The 15,880-nt window shown below is 44.8% G+C and overlaps 2 protein-coding genes across 2 annotated transcripts in view; one reads left to right on the forward strand and one right to left on the reverse strand.

Annotated features, from left to right (window-relative positions):
* LOC137377781 (sodium- and chloride-dependent neutral and basic amino acid transporter B(0+)-like) overlaps positions 1-7,405 on the reverse strand; it is a 392,958-nt gene extending 385,553 nt beyond the window's left edge. Inside the window, exon 1 of the mRNA XM_068047832.1 lies at positions 7,318-7,405. The gene's annotated coding sequence lies outside the window, so the exon portion shown is untranslated. The remainder of the gene's footprint in view (positions 1-7,317) is intronic.
* LOC137377443 (sodium- and chloride-dependent neutral and basic amino acid transporter B(0+)-like) overlaps positions 1-15,880 on the forward strand; it is a 28,624-nt gene that overhangs the window by 1,054 nt on the left and 11,690 nt on the right. Inside the window, exons 2-5 of the mRNA XM_068047022.1 lie at positions 1,418-1,436; positions 1,507-1,625; positions 1,963-2,062; positions 4,935-5,044. Coding sequence (XP_067903123.1) covers positions 1,418-1,436; positions 1,507-1,625; positions 1,963-2,062; positions 4,935-5,044 — 348 coding nt within the window. The remainder of the gene's footprint in view (positions 1-1,417; positions 1,437-1,506; positions 1,626-1,962; positions 2,063-4,934; positions 5,045-15,880) is intronic.

Raw genomic sequence — 15,880 nt, forward strand, 5'->3', positions numbered from 1 at the left:
TTCTCACCTGGCCATAACAATACCCAAAATCACTACTCTCTGTCTCCTAACCCTCATCAATTCCCTATGTATGTCATAGGGTTGCCTCCAAATCCATGTTTTTCGGTTTTGTGTGGAACCTGATCAAATGCCTTCTGGAAGTCCATAGGCGGCACAGTGGCGCAGTGGTTAGCACCGCAGCCTCACAGCTCCAGGGACCCGGGTTCGATTCCGGGTACTGCCTGTGTGAAGTTTGCAAGTTCTCCCTGTGTCTGCGTGGGTTTTCTCCGGGTGCTCCGGTTTCCTCCCACAAGCCAAAAGACTTGCAGGTTGATAGGTAAATTGGCCATTATAAATTGTCACTAGTATAGGTAGGTGGCAGGGAAATATAGGGACAGGTGGGGATGTTTGTTGGGAATATGGGATTAGTGCAGGATTAGTATAAAAAATGGGTGGTTGATGTTCGGCACAGACTCTGTGGGCCGAAGGGCCTGTTTCAGTGCTGTATCTCTAATCTAATCTAAATTACAATCATTATCTATCAGGTTAATCACCTCAAAAAATTCAAATAAGGTATGATGATATAATTTATCTGTTAAAAGTCCATGTTGGCTTTCCCTGATCAGTTCATATTTGTCCAGTTCTCAGTCACTCCAGCTAATAGATTCTACACCATCAGATTTCTGTGTTCCTGGTGCAAACACAGCTTAAGCATAAGCAATTCTTGCAGTGATATTCATCTTAAACCTTGTTCAGGGCTGACAGTCTGACACAATCTCTGCAATATTTCAGAGAGTGACTCATGGATAGAGGAATCCATCCTCATCTGCTCCTCTGGCAAGTCATGCTGCAGCTGTACAGAACTTTAGTTAGGCCACATTTAGAATATTGCGTGCAATTCTGGTCGCCACGCTACCAGAAGGACGTGGAGGCTTTGGAGAGGATACAGAAGAGGTTTACCAGGATGTTGCCTGGTCTGGAGGGCAATAGCTATGAGGAGAGGTTGGATAAACTCGGATTGTTTTCACTGGAACGACGGAGGTGGAGGGGTGACATGATAGAGGTTTACAAAGTTATGAGCGGCATGGACAGAGTGGATAGTCAGAAGCTTTTTCCCAGGGTGGAAGAGTCAGTTATTAGGGGACATAGTTTTAAGGTGAGAGGGGCAAAGTTTAGAGGGGATGTGCGAGGCAAGTTCTTTACACAGAGGGTGGTGAATGCCTGGAACTTGCTGCCGGGGAAGGTGGTGTAAGCAGTTACGATAATGACGTTTAAGAGGCATCTTGACAAATACATGAATAAGATGGGAAAAGAGGGATACAGTCCCCAGAAGTGCAGAAGGTTTTAGTTTAGACAGGCATCAAGATCGGCGCAGGCTTGGAGGGCCGAATGGCCTGTTCCTGTGCTGTACTGTTCTTTGTTCTTTGTTGGTCTGCAGGGCTTCAGTCTCTCCAATGGTGGGTTTCTCTGGGATTATGTAAATTATTATTCATTACTGATCGCATTTAACAATTTTTATTTCATCAGAAACAGTTTTAACAACCCTGCTGGACCAATTCCCTAAGGTTCTACGATCAAAGCGCATATATCTCACAACTGGTGTCTGCTTGTTATGTTATTTCCTTGGCCTTGTATGTGTAACACAGGTATGCTGTCTTTTAATTGTTTGCTATGATTTCCTCCTATAGTGCTGGTTATAACTTTATGAAGTCAGAAATTTTGCAGGATGAAATAATAACAAAGCACATTGTGTTTTGAATCTGCTGTTTTTCCATTTATTTAATATTGAGCAGTGATGGTGTGGAATTGACTGACCCTTCCCCATCTGCTGTTATTAAATACAGAGCCTGACAACAAGGCAGGTTTGGGTTGTACTTGAGGAAAAGCACAAACATTTCATATCCAGCAATCCATCACTTTGAAAATTAGAATGCTAAGCTATTCTCCAGCACCACACCTTCTAATGTTCCATTTTCATTTTAGGCTGGGATTTACTGGATAAATTTAGTTGATCATTTCTGTGTTGGATGGGGCCTCATTATAACAGCTCTGCTGGAACTCATCAGTCTAAGCTGGATCTATGGTAAGTACAACAGGGAAAGAACTGAAACAAAATAAAGTAAAATCAATTAATTCAATTAAAAATACTGGTGTCGATCTTTACGTTGCTTCAGAAAAACAAGATAACTGAATTAGGTGATGGGATGTAGATCTGCCATTCATATCTGAATGTGATGGAATTCAAGGCTCTCCTTAGTTATCAAAGATTTTTTCTTTTTTTAAATGTGCTCTTGGGACGTGAGTGTCACTGACAAAGCCAGCTTTTATCGCTCATCCCGAATTGCCTTCTTTTCCCCTTGCAGTATTCCGCAGGAACCTTTCTCTGTCATATCCTGATCCACTCCTCAGTCAACCGCAACAACCCCTCACCTTCCCACAGCATCTTTCTGTGCAAGCACAAGAGATGCAACACCTGCACCTTTACTTCCTCTCTCCTCACCGTCCAAGGTCCTAAACATTCCTTCCAAGGTCCGAAACACTCCTTCCAACTGAAACAGCAATTTACTTGCACTTCTTTCAAATTAATATGCAGTATTTGCTGCTCAGGATTAGTCTCTTCTACCTTGGAGATACCAAAAGCAGATTAGGTGATCCACTTTGTGAACATCTCCGTTCAGTCCGCAAGCGTGTCTTCGAGTTTCCAGTCACCTGTCATTTTAGTTCTCCACTGTGCTCCCACTCTGATGTCTCTGTCCTTGGTTGTTCCAATGAATCTCAATGTAAGCTCGAGGAACAGCACTTCATCTTTCGACTGTATACTTTACAGCCTTCCGGACTCAACATGAAGTTCAACAATTTTAGATCAGAACCTCTGCCCCCACTTTGTTTCCTTTTTCTTTGCTGGTTTTGGCTTATCTCTCTTCTTTCTCTCTTTCTCTGCTTTCAGACAGCAGCTATTCATCATTCTTCCATTTACATCTCCTCTAGACAAAGATTTTGTTTCTTTACTCACACCATTACCACTCCCTTTGGCCTTGCACCATGAATTCCTTTGTCATTTAATCTCTCCTGCCTTTCACCCGATTATAGACATTAACCTTTAGTCTTTTTTTCTCACCCTCTTCCCTTTCACTTGTTTAACACCTATTATGTCTCTAATTTTTCCAAGTTCTGATGAAAGGACATTGACCTGAAAGATTAGGCTGAATTTTCCCAGCCCTGTAATGACAAGAACACAAGAAATAGGAGCAGAAGTAGCCCATTTGGCCCATCGAGCCTGCTCTGTTATTCAATCCGATCATGGTTGGGCTTCAATTCCACTTTCCTGCCCGCTCCCCATATCCCTTGATTCCCTGTGAGACCAAGAATCTATTTATCCCAGCCTTAAATGTATTCAATGATGGAGCATCCACAACCCTCTGGGGTAGAGAATTCCAAAGATTCACAACCCTTTGAGTGCAATAATTCCACCTCATCTCAGTCCTGAATGATTGGCCACTTATCCTGTGACTGTGTCCCCGTGTTCTAGATTCCCTGACCAGCGGGAACAATCTCTCAGCTTCTACCCTATCAAGCCCCTTCAGAATCTTGTATATCTCAATTAGGTTGCCTCTCATTCTTCTAAACTCCAGAGAATATGGGCCCAATTTAGTCAGCCTCTCATCAAAAGACAACCCTCTCATCTCAGGGACCAATTTAGTAAATCTTTGCTGTACTGCCTCCTGTGCAAGTATATCCTTTGTTAAATGTGGAGGCCAAAACTGTACACAGTATTCCAGGTGCGGTCTCACCAAAGCCCTGTACAATTTTAGTAAGACTTCTTTGTTCCTGTACTCCAATCCCCTTGCAATAAAGGCCAACATGTCACTTGCCTTCCTAATAGCCTGCTGCACCTGCATGCTAACTTTGTGCGTTTCTTGTACGAGTACCCCAAAGTCTCTCTGAACATCAAAACTTACCAGTTTCACAACTTTTAAAAAATATTCTGCTTTTCTATTTTTATGACCAAAGTGAACAACTTCACTCTTCCCTACATTATACTCCATTTGCCATCTTGTTGCCCACTCACTTAACCTGTCAGTATCTCTTTGCAGTCTCTCTGTGTCCTTCCTGCAGCTTACCTTTCCACCGAGCTTTGCATCATCAGCAAACCTAGATACATTACTCTCTGTCTCTCCATCAATGTCATTCATATAGAGTGTAAATAGCTGAGGCATAGATGCTGCCAGACCTGCTGAGTATTTCCAGCATTTTCCGTTTTTATTTCAGATTTCCAGCATCCATAGCATTTTGCTTTTTAACAATATTTTCAGTCTGCTTCTATATATAGGAACACAAGTAAATCCCCAGTGAAAGTCCACCACTTGAATGTAATTAAATATACAATTACTAGACAATTAACAGTTGTTGATGAGGTAAATTTTCCTGCAGCCATTTTCCTGTTAATTGCTGATGTGGATGTCATCTAAACATCCTCAGCCCAAGCTGAACAGCTGTTTGCCGCCTCACTCAGTCAGTCAGTTTCTCCCAACTATCAGTGCAGATGAAACAACAGGACAGGCTGTGTTTCAGTGTGTTTATAATGTTTCACCTGACCTCCTGGGATCCATTTGCTATTCTTCAGCTCAGAGCAGAGGACTCACTTTGATAGTCCATCCTCCCCCATTCTGATAAGAGGGAACCTGCCCATCTCAGCACAGATCTGAAACCTGAGACTGTCCTAGAGTGAGCACCAGTTCTCTTGACTCTCTACAAACATTTTATCTTCATGGGTAATCAGGTTGGTGGAAAGACACAATTTACTCATCATGTTTGAAATCCTGAGTAATCCCTCCTCTGATTTAACCTGTTTATTAGCGACATCCAATACAAAATGAACTTCGACAGTAAACAAACTGCCCTGAAGACAGGACAAACCAAGTGATTGTGTGTGTCTGCTTTCTTGTTGTTCACAGGGATAAACAGATTCATCAAGGACATTGAGATGATGATTGGGGAAAGGAATTGGCTCTTCTGGCTGTGGTGGAGAGTGTGCTGGTTTTTTATTTCTCCATGCGTGTTGACTGTAAGGAGATGTTATATTACTGCTCAATAACTTATTGCTAACTAATAAATTCAAGATAAATAAAGATTAGAAATGTCAGCACAGGAATGGCAGTGAGTTGGGACGACAGCATGTGGGAGTTTGTGGACAGTGAGCCTGTCCCGAATTAACACAACTACAGAACATGTTTCTATTTTGAGACACTGCAGCAGAAAGTTGTTGAGTTTCAATGCAAGTTAGAGATATCATTACACATAACGGAGGGGGAGCAATTATCTAGATAGTTTTCTCCAGAATACAGAAACATCTCAGAGGAAAGTTCTGGGGCAAGAACTGGAGCATGTAACTGTCAGTCAGCAAGGTGGGGGCCACCTCGGGGAGGTAGGGTAGGAGGTCCCTCAAACAATGATCATATTCAACGGGTAAAGTGTAGCTGCTACTTGTGACAAGAGGATGACTGGTGCCGAGAGAATGGTCAGAATGTTAACCATGGCACCATGGAGCTGGAGACACTCCAAGTAGATGGGGGAAGGAGGGGGAGGTGGTGAGAACAATATAAATAGAAAGGGTGCAGTCATACAGGGTGTGATAATCAGGGAATAGAGAGCATTTTCTTAAGTCACAGTCCAGGACAGTGTGTTTTGTGCCTGATACAAAGGTAAAGGATATCTCATAGCAACTGGAGAAGAACTTGGAAAGGATGGGGAGGACCCAGTTGTCATGTCCACATCAAACCTAATGACATAGGGAAGAAAAGAGTGGAGGACCTACGCAGAAAATATCAGTAGCGAGGAATTAAATTAAAAACAGTACCCAACAGGTGGTAATCTTTAGGTTACTATCGAAGCCATCTGTAACTTGACTGAGGGATAGACAGACCAGGAAGGTGAATGTATGGCTGAAAGAGTGGTGTGTGAAGGAGGGTTCCATTTTATGGCAGACCAGTGCCAATACTGGGACAGGATGGAGCTGTACCACTGCAGCGGGCTCCACGTAGTTCACAATGGGACCAGAGTCCCAGCAGAAAGGATAAATAGAGCTGTGGAGAATATTTTAAACTGCTAAGATGGGGAAAGGATCTGGTGAAAATAACATAAGCTTGAAGATAAAAGACAGCAGATGAGATCAAAGAACAGAACAAGGTAAGGAATAAGGACAATATAAAAGGTCGGGGAACAGAGACACTTATGTAACATAAGCATAAAATGGCTATTGAAAATAAAGTGAGTAAAATGGTTAATAAAAACATAATTACCTGCGCAACAATGTGCACGGCATCTGAAAGAAAGTGGGGGAACTAAAGAGAATAATTTCTATCAAGGAGCCAGATGTGGTTGGGATACCTGAAACATGGTGACAAAGAACAGGATTGGTATTTAAATACTGAAGGCTTTAACGTTTTTAGAAAGGATAGAGAAGGAAGAATGTGGGGTAGGTTGGGAAGTGGGAGTAGCTTTACTAATTATAGATTAACATAATGACTGTAGGGAAAGGCACATCACTGCATTAGAATAGAAAAAGAATCCATATGTATTAAGATAAAAGATAAGAGATTGATCATGCTGATAGGGGTATTCTATAGACCATCTAATAGTAGAAGAGAAGAGGAGGGAGAAGTACATAATCCAATCAAAAACTGAATAAAATACAGGGAATAATAATTATGGGAGATTTTACCTCCCACCAAATAAACTGGCAAGAAGTGACAGGGAAAGAGTAAAAAGGAATGGAGTTTTTACAGTCTTTTCAGGACTCAGCAATTAGAAAACAGAAAGAGATGAAACACTGCTGCATCTAGCAATAGGAAGTGAACCAGAACAGATAAGAGAAGTGAATGTAAGGAACATCTGGGCAATAGTGATCACAACACAATAAGGTTTAAGATAAAGATTGCATAAGACCAAAGTAAGCGAAGACCAAAGTAATAGATTGAGAAAAAAGCCACATTTGAGGGGATGAGAACTGAATTAGAGAATGTAAACGGGAAACACATTGGCAGGGAAAGAGAGAGAACAACAGTGGGAAATATTTAAAATAGAGATCTGTATGGCTGGATTTTACCAGCCCCCCCCAACGTTGGGCTCATGGCGTCATGGCGGGGAGTGGGGAGGTGGGGGGTTGGTGCATAGAAAATACCTCCAAGAGAGGCTCACCACGGGCTTTGATGCCGGGAAGATCCTGCCTCATTTTACCGGCGGCAGCAAGGCCTTTTGACGCCCCGCACCCCCACCGCTAGGCGACTGAACTTTGATTTAAATAGTCAGATAAATGTTACTGAATGAGAAATCACTTACCTCGGCCTGATGGCCATCCCACACCAATACTCCGTCTGGATGCTGGAACTCCCGCGCCGTCGGATCTTCGTTCAGAGATCCGAGTCGTAACACTGGTGAGGAAGGGGGAGGAGTGAAGCTTTCAGGTGGGAGGCGGGGCAGGGAAAACTGTTCCGATTGGTAGCGGGGATGGTGGGAAGGGGTTGAGGGTCAAAGTTTATGAAGTCCAGGGGGAAAATTCAGGAGAGGAAAATTTATATATAGATGAATAATTGGGGTGGGCTGTGGGAGAGGGGATTCAAAGTGCAGTTAAAATTGTAACTTTATTTCCGGGGGAGGGGGAGATGGAAATAAATGTATTGGTTGATAATTGGGGCATGGAACAGGGGCTTTGATCTCCACTTTAATATCTTTACTTAAATGACATGCAGTTGTGACTTTAAAATGTAACATCAGCTGTCAGGGCTGGAGGTCTTTTAAAAATGGTGCAGGATGGCACCGACGCCGTTACCGGGGACAAAGCAACCACCCCCTCTACATCATCTGGGATGGCTGCTCCACCCACTCCATTTAAATGAGACCCCACATGAAATATCACGTTGGCTCATTTCGGGTGGGGACTCAGCGACGGTGGATCCAAACGGCAGACCGCCGAGATCAAGAACGTGCCGCCGCGATATCATCAAAAATAGTGACCGTTTATTAAGACCATTTTTAAAAAAGCAGTGCTGGAATTCATTTCTGAAGTGAAAGAATTGAAAAGTAAACAAGCTGGGGGCTAAATTTGGAAGCCCCCCAAAAAACAGGCACAAGGATCATGATGCATGATGAACACATGCCTGTTGATTCCAATGCACACAGAAGGTTAACTTTGTATTGCCTGCTCATCTCAATGATTGCAGCATCTTCCCAGCACTAACCATGATTGGCTGGATGCATTAGCAAGGAGTTAAATATTGTGAGTGGCTTGCACCACTTAAAGCAAGCCTGCACCTCTTAAAGGGGACAGGTCAGGCAGCATCTGTGGAGAGAGAAACAAAGTTAACATTTCAGGTCTGTGATCTTTCATCACAACTCTTTTTTGGCAGCACCTGTAAAGAAAGAAACAGAGTTAGTGTTTCAGAGCTTTGACTTTTCATCCTGTTAAAGGGGAGCTCCATTGTGGCTGGAGCAGGTGTTGGCAGTCATGTAGGAAGTAAATCTGAACAGGAAAACAATGAAGAATGGCATAGCATGGGAGAGAGCAAGAGGAGAAGACAGCCGTGGAGGTCAATGGTCGATGTACATTAAATGTATCCTCAAATGCCACATCCTACCAAATGTACCCTGAGCCTCAGACACTGCTCAATTCATCACATCCCACCACTCATCTACCAACAATCCCTATCAATCAGGACTCAGACCAAACACCCATACACTTCAATGAAAACAAAATACTGCAGATGCTGGAAATCTGAAATAAAAACAAAAGGTGCTGGAAATAAACAGCAGGTCAAGCAGCATCTGTCGAGCGAGAAGCTTCTCTCTCCACAGATGCTGCCAGACCTGCTGAGTATTTCCAGCATTTTTTGTTTTTATAACCCATATACTTCACTTCACCCTCATGTGCGTAGCACTGCTGCAAGCCTCACCCCACATCTCACAGCTTACACAGTTATTCAACCATGATGGCTCCACCACCCAAACAGATTACCCTATGCCCCTCTCTAACACACTCAGGCACACAACCAGAGACAGTAGGAGTTAACTGGAGGGGAACACGCTTGTCCTAACCTCTCATGGAGGAGACGATACAGGCCACTTTTGGGACGTGAACTGCTGAGGCTGTGGCCAGTGGTGAGGCTGAAACAGTCAAAGATGATGATATCTTCATAGCCAATTCTCCTCCTCACATCCCACCTCCTCCTCATTCACACTCTCTTATTTACAATCTGCAGATGATGTAACCATGCACCTCTTATCTTCTCCACCCTCCATGATCACAACCTTACCCTTGTGCCGTTCTCCTTTCAGATACTCGAGAAGTACAAGCTGCCTAATAATTGGAGGAACAGCAAGAAGACAGTGATGTTAACAATGAACCATCATATAACTAACTACACATTCACAGTCACTAGCTCACAGACTGATGCTGTGCATCATTTAGAGAATAGATTGGAGGCAGGATCTGCATATAGTGCACTCGTCTCCTACAGCCAGGGGGCAAGGTTAACACAGGTGCCAGCTTGCTGGAGGGTGAGATTGCACATGAGTTCTGCTGTGGAAGACTTAGATGGGGACTTTGATGGGGCAGCTTACAGAAGAATGCTGATAGATACACACAATGACATGTCTATTACATTGGGAATCTGCCAGAAAGCCTACAGTCAATGGCAAGGAGCATGGAGGAGTCTAGCACCAACTTTTCTCAGAGCTTGGAGCCCATTCTCTCCAGCAAGAAAGTGGTGGCCAACTCTGCTCACACACTTGTGGGCCCAACCATCATGCAGCATTTGATGGCCGAGATCACAGCTTCCATTGCAGCCAAAGCAGCAACCAGCCAACATCTGAGTGCTGCAGTGGAAGCTCAGACTGCTACCAACATGGCTGTAGATTACAGTGTACAATGGGACTTGCAGGTATCACAGCACTCCTGCAATCTAACCTGCAACAAATTACTAGGATTGCTGAGGCACCGTGGAGCATGAGCCTGATGCCCTCTCTTGGAGCCAAAGCATTCATCCTTCACTGAAAGTTTGCAGAATTCCACCAGCCATGTTGCAGCCACTGGGTAGCAGTGCATAAGAGCACAAGGACAGGCAAAGGCACACAGAAGGCAGGCACTATGGGAACGCACAAGGGTGATTAATTTTGTATGGATTAGGGCATTATTTCATTTATAAATTTGGTTTGGAATGTTTATTTTGTGATGGTCAGTGACAGAGGGAAGGTAAAGTGTGGGACTGTTGGTGAATGGGGAATTGGGGTTTGCGGTTACTAGTATCACATTCAGATCAGTTCTTCATGGGCAGAAAGGGGCTGTCTAGGTTGCTTCCTCCCTTCCTCATTCTCATACCCCTGCTCCTTAGCTGGTGGCAAAGGCTGTACCCTTGAGATGCCAGGGTTGTGCAGCATGGAGGAGACAACCATGAATGATTGAAAACTGCAAGGTCCCTTCATAACGGTCCAGGCAGAGGTGGCATTGGGCTGCATTTTATCCTGGCGATGGGGGTCCAGGCAGAAATGCTTTGTGGGCATCCTTTGTCTACTCTGCCATGCACTGGAATTGAAAGGGATTCCACTCCCTCAACATCCAGCTGGTGAGAGACCACAGGCAGCCAATAATGCAGGTCAATGCTGGTATCCTGGCAGCCGCCATGCTGCCTTCATTCTGCAGTAATCTGCTGAGCCAACCAAAGGGCAAAAACGAGGTGACGAAGGTATCCATTGACGACAAGGCTGATGATGCCAATGTGCAATGCACCCACATGCAAACACATACAGTGAAAGCCATGCTGCTGTATGAAATATGATAGTGCAGACCTTTGGCAAGCTGAAACAATGTGTTGCTCTGGCCCTCTGCCTGACTAGCCCAGGGTGACCCCAAACCCACTCACCTGTCCCCACTCCTGGTGATGCTGCTGGTACTGCTGTGCTGCTGGACCTCCGATTGGCCGGCAGCTCTGGAGGCATAAGCTTGCCCATGAAAGTGACGGCGGGAAGTTAATTGCCTGTGAAATGGCTTTGCAGTTCTATCAGTCAATAGCAGCCTGCCACATGGGGATACCTGTAATGCCAGCAAAGCTGTGTGCTCACTTAGCCTAATTCTGTCTCATAAGACAGAATGAAATGTTGTTAGCTCTCAATGAGTAGAGAGTTTCAGTGACCTCCCCTACACAGCTGTGAATGGCAAAGTGTGAGATGTTCTAAATATCTCCAGCTCCAGTCTGGAAGTGGTAAGATGTATAAAGGTTCTCTGCCACACTCACCTTCATAGCCACTGGCAAAGCAGTCCTTGCCCTGCTCTGAGGTTGCAGTTGTGGCTCCAGCAGGTGTCAGATTAGATTGAGAACATCCTTACTGATGTGCAGACATCACCCGCATCGTCCCTCACTGAGGTTTGGATAGAATTTCTTCCTGAACAGCCTGGGTGGATATGCCCTCTTGCTGAGATACCTCCTCCCCTCATCTTCCTCCCTCTTCCAGCAGTTTGGTCCTGCTCTACGTGGCCTCTGTTCATTCTCCAAAGTCATACTGTGTCCAAGGGGAGTGATGACTAGAGCACCCTTGTCTGGAGCAACTAGTTTGTGCAAATGTCTTGAAGTCAGGGAAGTGTCCTATAGCACCCGCCACAACACTCACTGTAGACTTCAGCAACTTCAAACAACTACAGAAAGCACTAAACACTTATACAATCAATTCAACAGCCCGAAGAAATCAATGAACAACTCATCTGTAAGTAGAGTCAGAGTCATTCCGACACAAAAGGAGGCCATTCAACCCATCAAATCTATGCTGGCTCTCTATAGAGCAATCCAGTCAGTCTCATTACTCTTGCAGGTTTATTTTCCTCAAGTGTCTATCCAATTTCCTTCTGAAATCATTGATTGTCTCTGCTTCAAGTACCCATGTAGGCAGCGAGTTCCAGGTCATTACCATTGGGAAAAAAAGTTCTTCTCACACCCCCCTGGATCTCTTGTCCAAAACCTTAATGTGTCCCATCCAGTCCTTGTACCATCAGTTTTCCTATCTGTCATATTCTTGCACACCTCTATCAAATCTTCCCTCAACCTCCTTTGCTCTAAGGAGATCAAGCACAGCTTCTCCAAACTAATCTTGTAGCTATGTTCCCTCATCCCTGGAACCAATCTGGTAAATCTCCTCTGCACCTTCTCAAGGACCCTCACATCCTACCTAAAGTGTGGTGACTAGATCTAGTTGCAGTCTAACCAGAGCTTTATAAAGGTTCAGCATAACTTCCCCGCTTTTGTGCTCAATGTCTCTTTTTATGAAGCCCAAAATTCCATTGCTTAGCTAACTATTTTCTCAATCTATCCTGTCACCTTCAGTGATCTATGCACATGATCCCCCAGCTCCCACTTTCTCTGCACACTCTTGAGAACAGTGCCCATTTAGTCGACTTTTCCTCTCCCTATCACTCCTGCCAAAATGTATCAGCTCACACTTCTCTGTTTTCCATCTGTCACTTGCCTGTCCATTCTGCTAGCCTATCTATGTCCTTTTGCAGTAGATTTGTATCAACGTCACTGTCTACCACACCTCCAAGTTTGGTATTGTCACCAAATTTTGAAATTTTATTCTGCATTACAATATCCAAGTCATACATAAATATACACAATCTGCACTAAGGTAGATGTGGGTGTGAAGAACACTGGGCAGATCACACCTCCTTGTGATGACGAGGTCTATTTGGTGCCAGACCTTGGGCGATGGAATGATACCTTGTGGTGATGTCTGCCCTGGAAGAAAGTGTTGTTGATGCAGAGTTCATTCAGGGCACAAAGCTCAAGAAAGTGTTGTCCATAATCATTGATCTTGCCAACCCCATAATGACTGATGCACATTGGCCACGAATAATTGTCTGCCCCAACTCGTACATTGAAATCACCCAGGATGAATAGCCTTTCGCCATTTGGGATGTTCCTCAGAACGTCACCAAGGGAGTCATAGTCAAAGTATGACCCTAGCAAAGGCTCTCTGCTTGACACTAAGGAGTGAGATACCCCTGTAGGAAAGGAGAAGGAAAGCAGCTACAACACGGGTATCTATCCAGCAATGTGGAAAATTGCCCAGGTATGTCCTGTACACAAAGAGCAGGACATGTCCAACCCAGACAATTACTGCCCCATCAGTCTACTCACAATTATCATTAAAGTGATGGAAGGTGTCATCAACAGTGCCATCAAATGGCACTTGCTTAGCAATAACCTGCTCAGTGATGCTCAGTTTGGGTTCCACCAGGGCCACTCAGCTCCTGACCTCATTACAGCCTTGGTTCAAACATGGACTAAAGAGCTGAACTCAAGAGGTGAGGTGAGAGTGACTGCCCTTGACATCAAGGCTTCATTTGACAGAGTATGGCATCAAAGAGCCCTAGAAAACTGAAGTCACTGGGAATCAGAGGGAAAACACTCCGCTAGTTGGAGTCATATCTAGCGCACAGATAGTTGTGATTGTTGGAGGTCAATCATCTCAGATCCAGGATATCACTGCAGGAGTTCCTCGGGGTGGTGTCTGAGGCCCAACCATCTTCAGCTGCTTCATCAATGACCTTCCTTCAATCATAAGGTCAGAAGCGAGGATGTTCGCTGATGATTGCACAATGTTCAGCACCATTCGTGACTCCTCAGATACTGAAGCAGTCCATGCAGAAATGCAACAAGATCTGGACAATATCCAGGCTTGGGCTGATAAGTAGCAAGTAACGTTCGTGCCACTGTGCGGGCGGCACAGTGGCGCAGTGGTTAGCACCGCAGCCTCACAGCTCCAGAGACCCGGGTTCGATTCCGGGTACTGTCTGTGTGGAGTTTGCAAGTTCTCCCTGTGTCTGCGTGGGTTTTCTCCGGGTGCTCCGGTTTCCTCCCACAAGCCAAAAGACTTGCAGGTTGATAGGTAAATTGGCCATTATAAATTGTCACTAGTATAGGTAGGTGGTAGGGAAATATAGGGACAGGTGGGGATGTTTGGTAGGAATATGGGATTAGTGTAGGATTAGTATAAATGGGTGGTTGATGTTCGGCTCAGACTCGGTGGGCTGAAGGGCCTGTTTCAGTGCTGTATCTCTAATCTAATCTAATCTAAAGTGCCAGGCAATGACCATCTCCAACAAGAGAGAATCTAACCATCTCCCCTTGACATTCAATGGCATTACCATTGCTGAATCCCCCACTATCAACATCCTAGGGGCAACCATTGACCAGAAACTGAACTGCAGTAGCCATATAAATACCCTGGCTACAAGAGCAGGTTAGAGACTAGGAATCCTGCTGTGAGTAACTCACATCCTGACTCCCAAAGCCTGTCCACCATCTACAAGGTACAAGTCGGGAGTGTGATGGAATACTCTCCACTTGCCTGGATGGGTGCAGCTCCAACAAAACTCAAGAAGCTCGACACCATCAAGGACAAAACAGCCCGCTTGATTGGTACCCCATCTGCAAACATTTACTCCCTCCACCACCGACGCACAGTGGCAGCAGTGTGTACCATCTACAAGATGCACTTCAGCAAAACACCAAGGATCCTTAGACAGCACCTTCCAAACCCGCGACCTCGACCAACTAGAAGGACAAGGGCAGCAAATACATGGGAGCAAGTTCCCTCCAAGTCACACACCATCCTGACTTGAAACTATATCGCTGTTCCTTCACTGTCACTGGGTCAAAATCCTGGAACTCTCTTCCTAACAGCACTGTGGGTGTATCTACCTCACATGGACTGCAGCGGTTCAAGAAGGCCGCTCACCACCACCTTCTCAAGGGCAATTAGGGATGGGCAAGAAATGCTGGCCTGGCCAGCGACGCCCATATCCCATGAATGAATGTAAATAAAAAAGCTACCACCTTTGATCAAATTGCAAAACGTATATGGAATAACACCAGCTGACCCTTTGGACCAAGCTGATGGATTTCTCAGCACCTTGCTGTATGGCTGTGAAACATGGGTGATTTAAAGCTACCAGGAAAAGAAGTTCACTAATTTCCATCTTATCTCTCTTCAGCGTGTTGTGGGTATATCCTGGCAGGACAAAATTATAAATGTGGCAGTCCTCTCAAAGGCAGAGCCCCCAGTGTATAGGCACTTATCAAACAGATGTAGCTTCGGTTGATCGGACACATCTGCAGGATGGAAGATGGTCGCGTAGCCAACAGACTTCTTATGGTGAGGTAACCTGTGCCAGCCGACCAGTGGGGCGCCCAAAGCTCTGCCTTAAGGATCCTTGCAAGCGCGACATGAAGGCCCCAAATGTTGACTATCACACTTGGGTATCACTAACTTGCAAAAGAGGATAATGACGACCTATCCTATGGGCTGGTGTGCACTACCACAATGACCAGTTACTACAGCAGCTTGGCAACAGGCGTCAGTGTCAAAAACAACAACTCATGGCGTCACTTGGCAGCTTCACGTGAAGCACTTGAGGCAGAACCTGCTCCTCAAAGATTGGCCTTCACAGCCATCAGCAAAGGTGCACCAAGAGAAGACACCCCAACTAAATGGATTGTTTGCTGCGTGTCCATCATCTTTCGTAGATGGAAGGATGCCAACCTATATAAATATGCGATACAGAAAAGAACCTGGTCTGGCAAACATGTGACTCCTCTGTCACACTACGTGGTTGAACCTTATTGCCATCTGAAGCAGCCAAGCAAACCAGAATTGCTACAGTATTTGATAATAAGAAGAAAATCAGATAGACCTATTTGCAATGGCCCAGACATCAGTTATAAAACTACAGCAAACTCAGTCAGGTTGACCCTACTGATCCTCGTCTCTAACATCTATGACTAATAATCATGTTCATTGAGCTGTCTCATTGTCTAGTCAAGCAACAAATTGGCATCATCATACTCACAGAATCATA

Source organism: Heterodontus francisci, chromosome 15 (assembly GCF_036365525.1).
Source record: "Heterodontus francisci isolate sHetFra1 chromosome 15, sHetFra1.hap1, whole genome shotgun sequence".
Taxonomy (NCBI): domain Eukaryota; kingdom Metazoa; phylum Chordata; class Chondrichthyes; order Heterodontiformes; family Heterodontidae; genus Heterodontus; species Heterodontus francisci.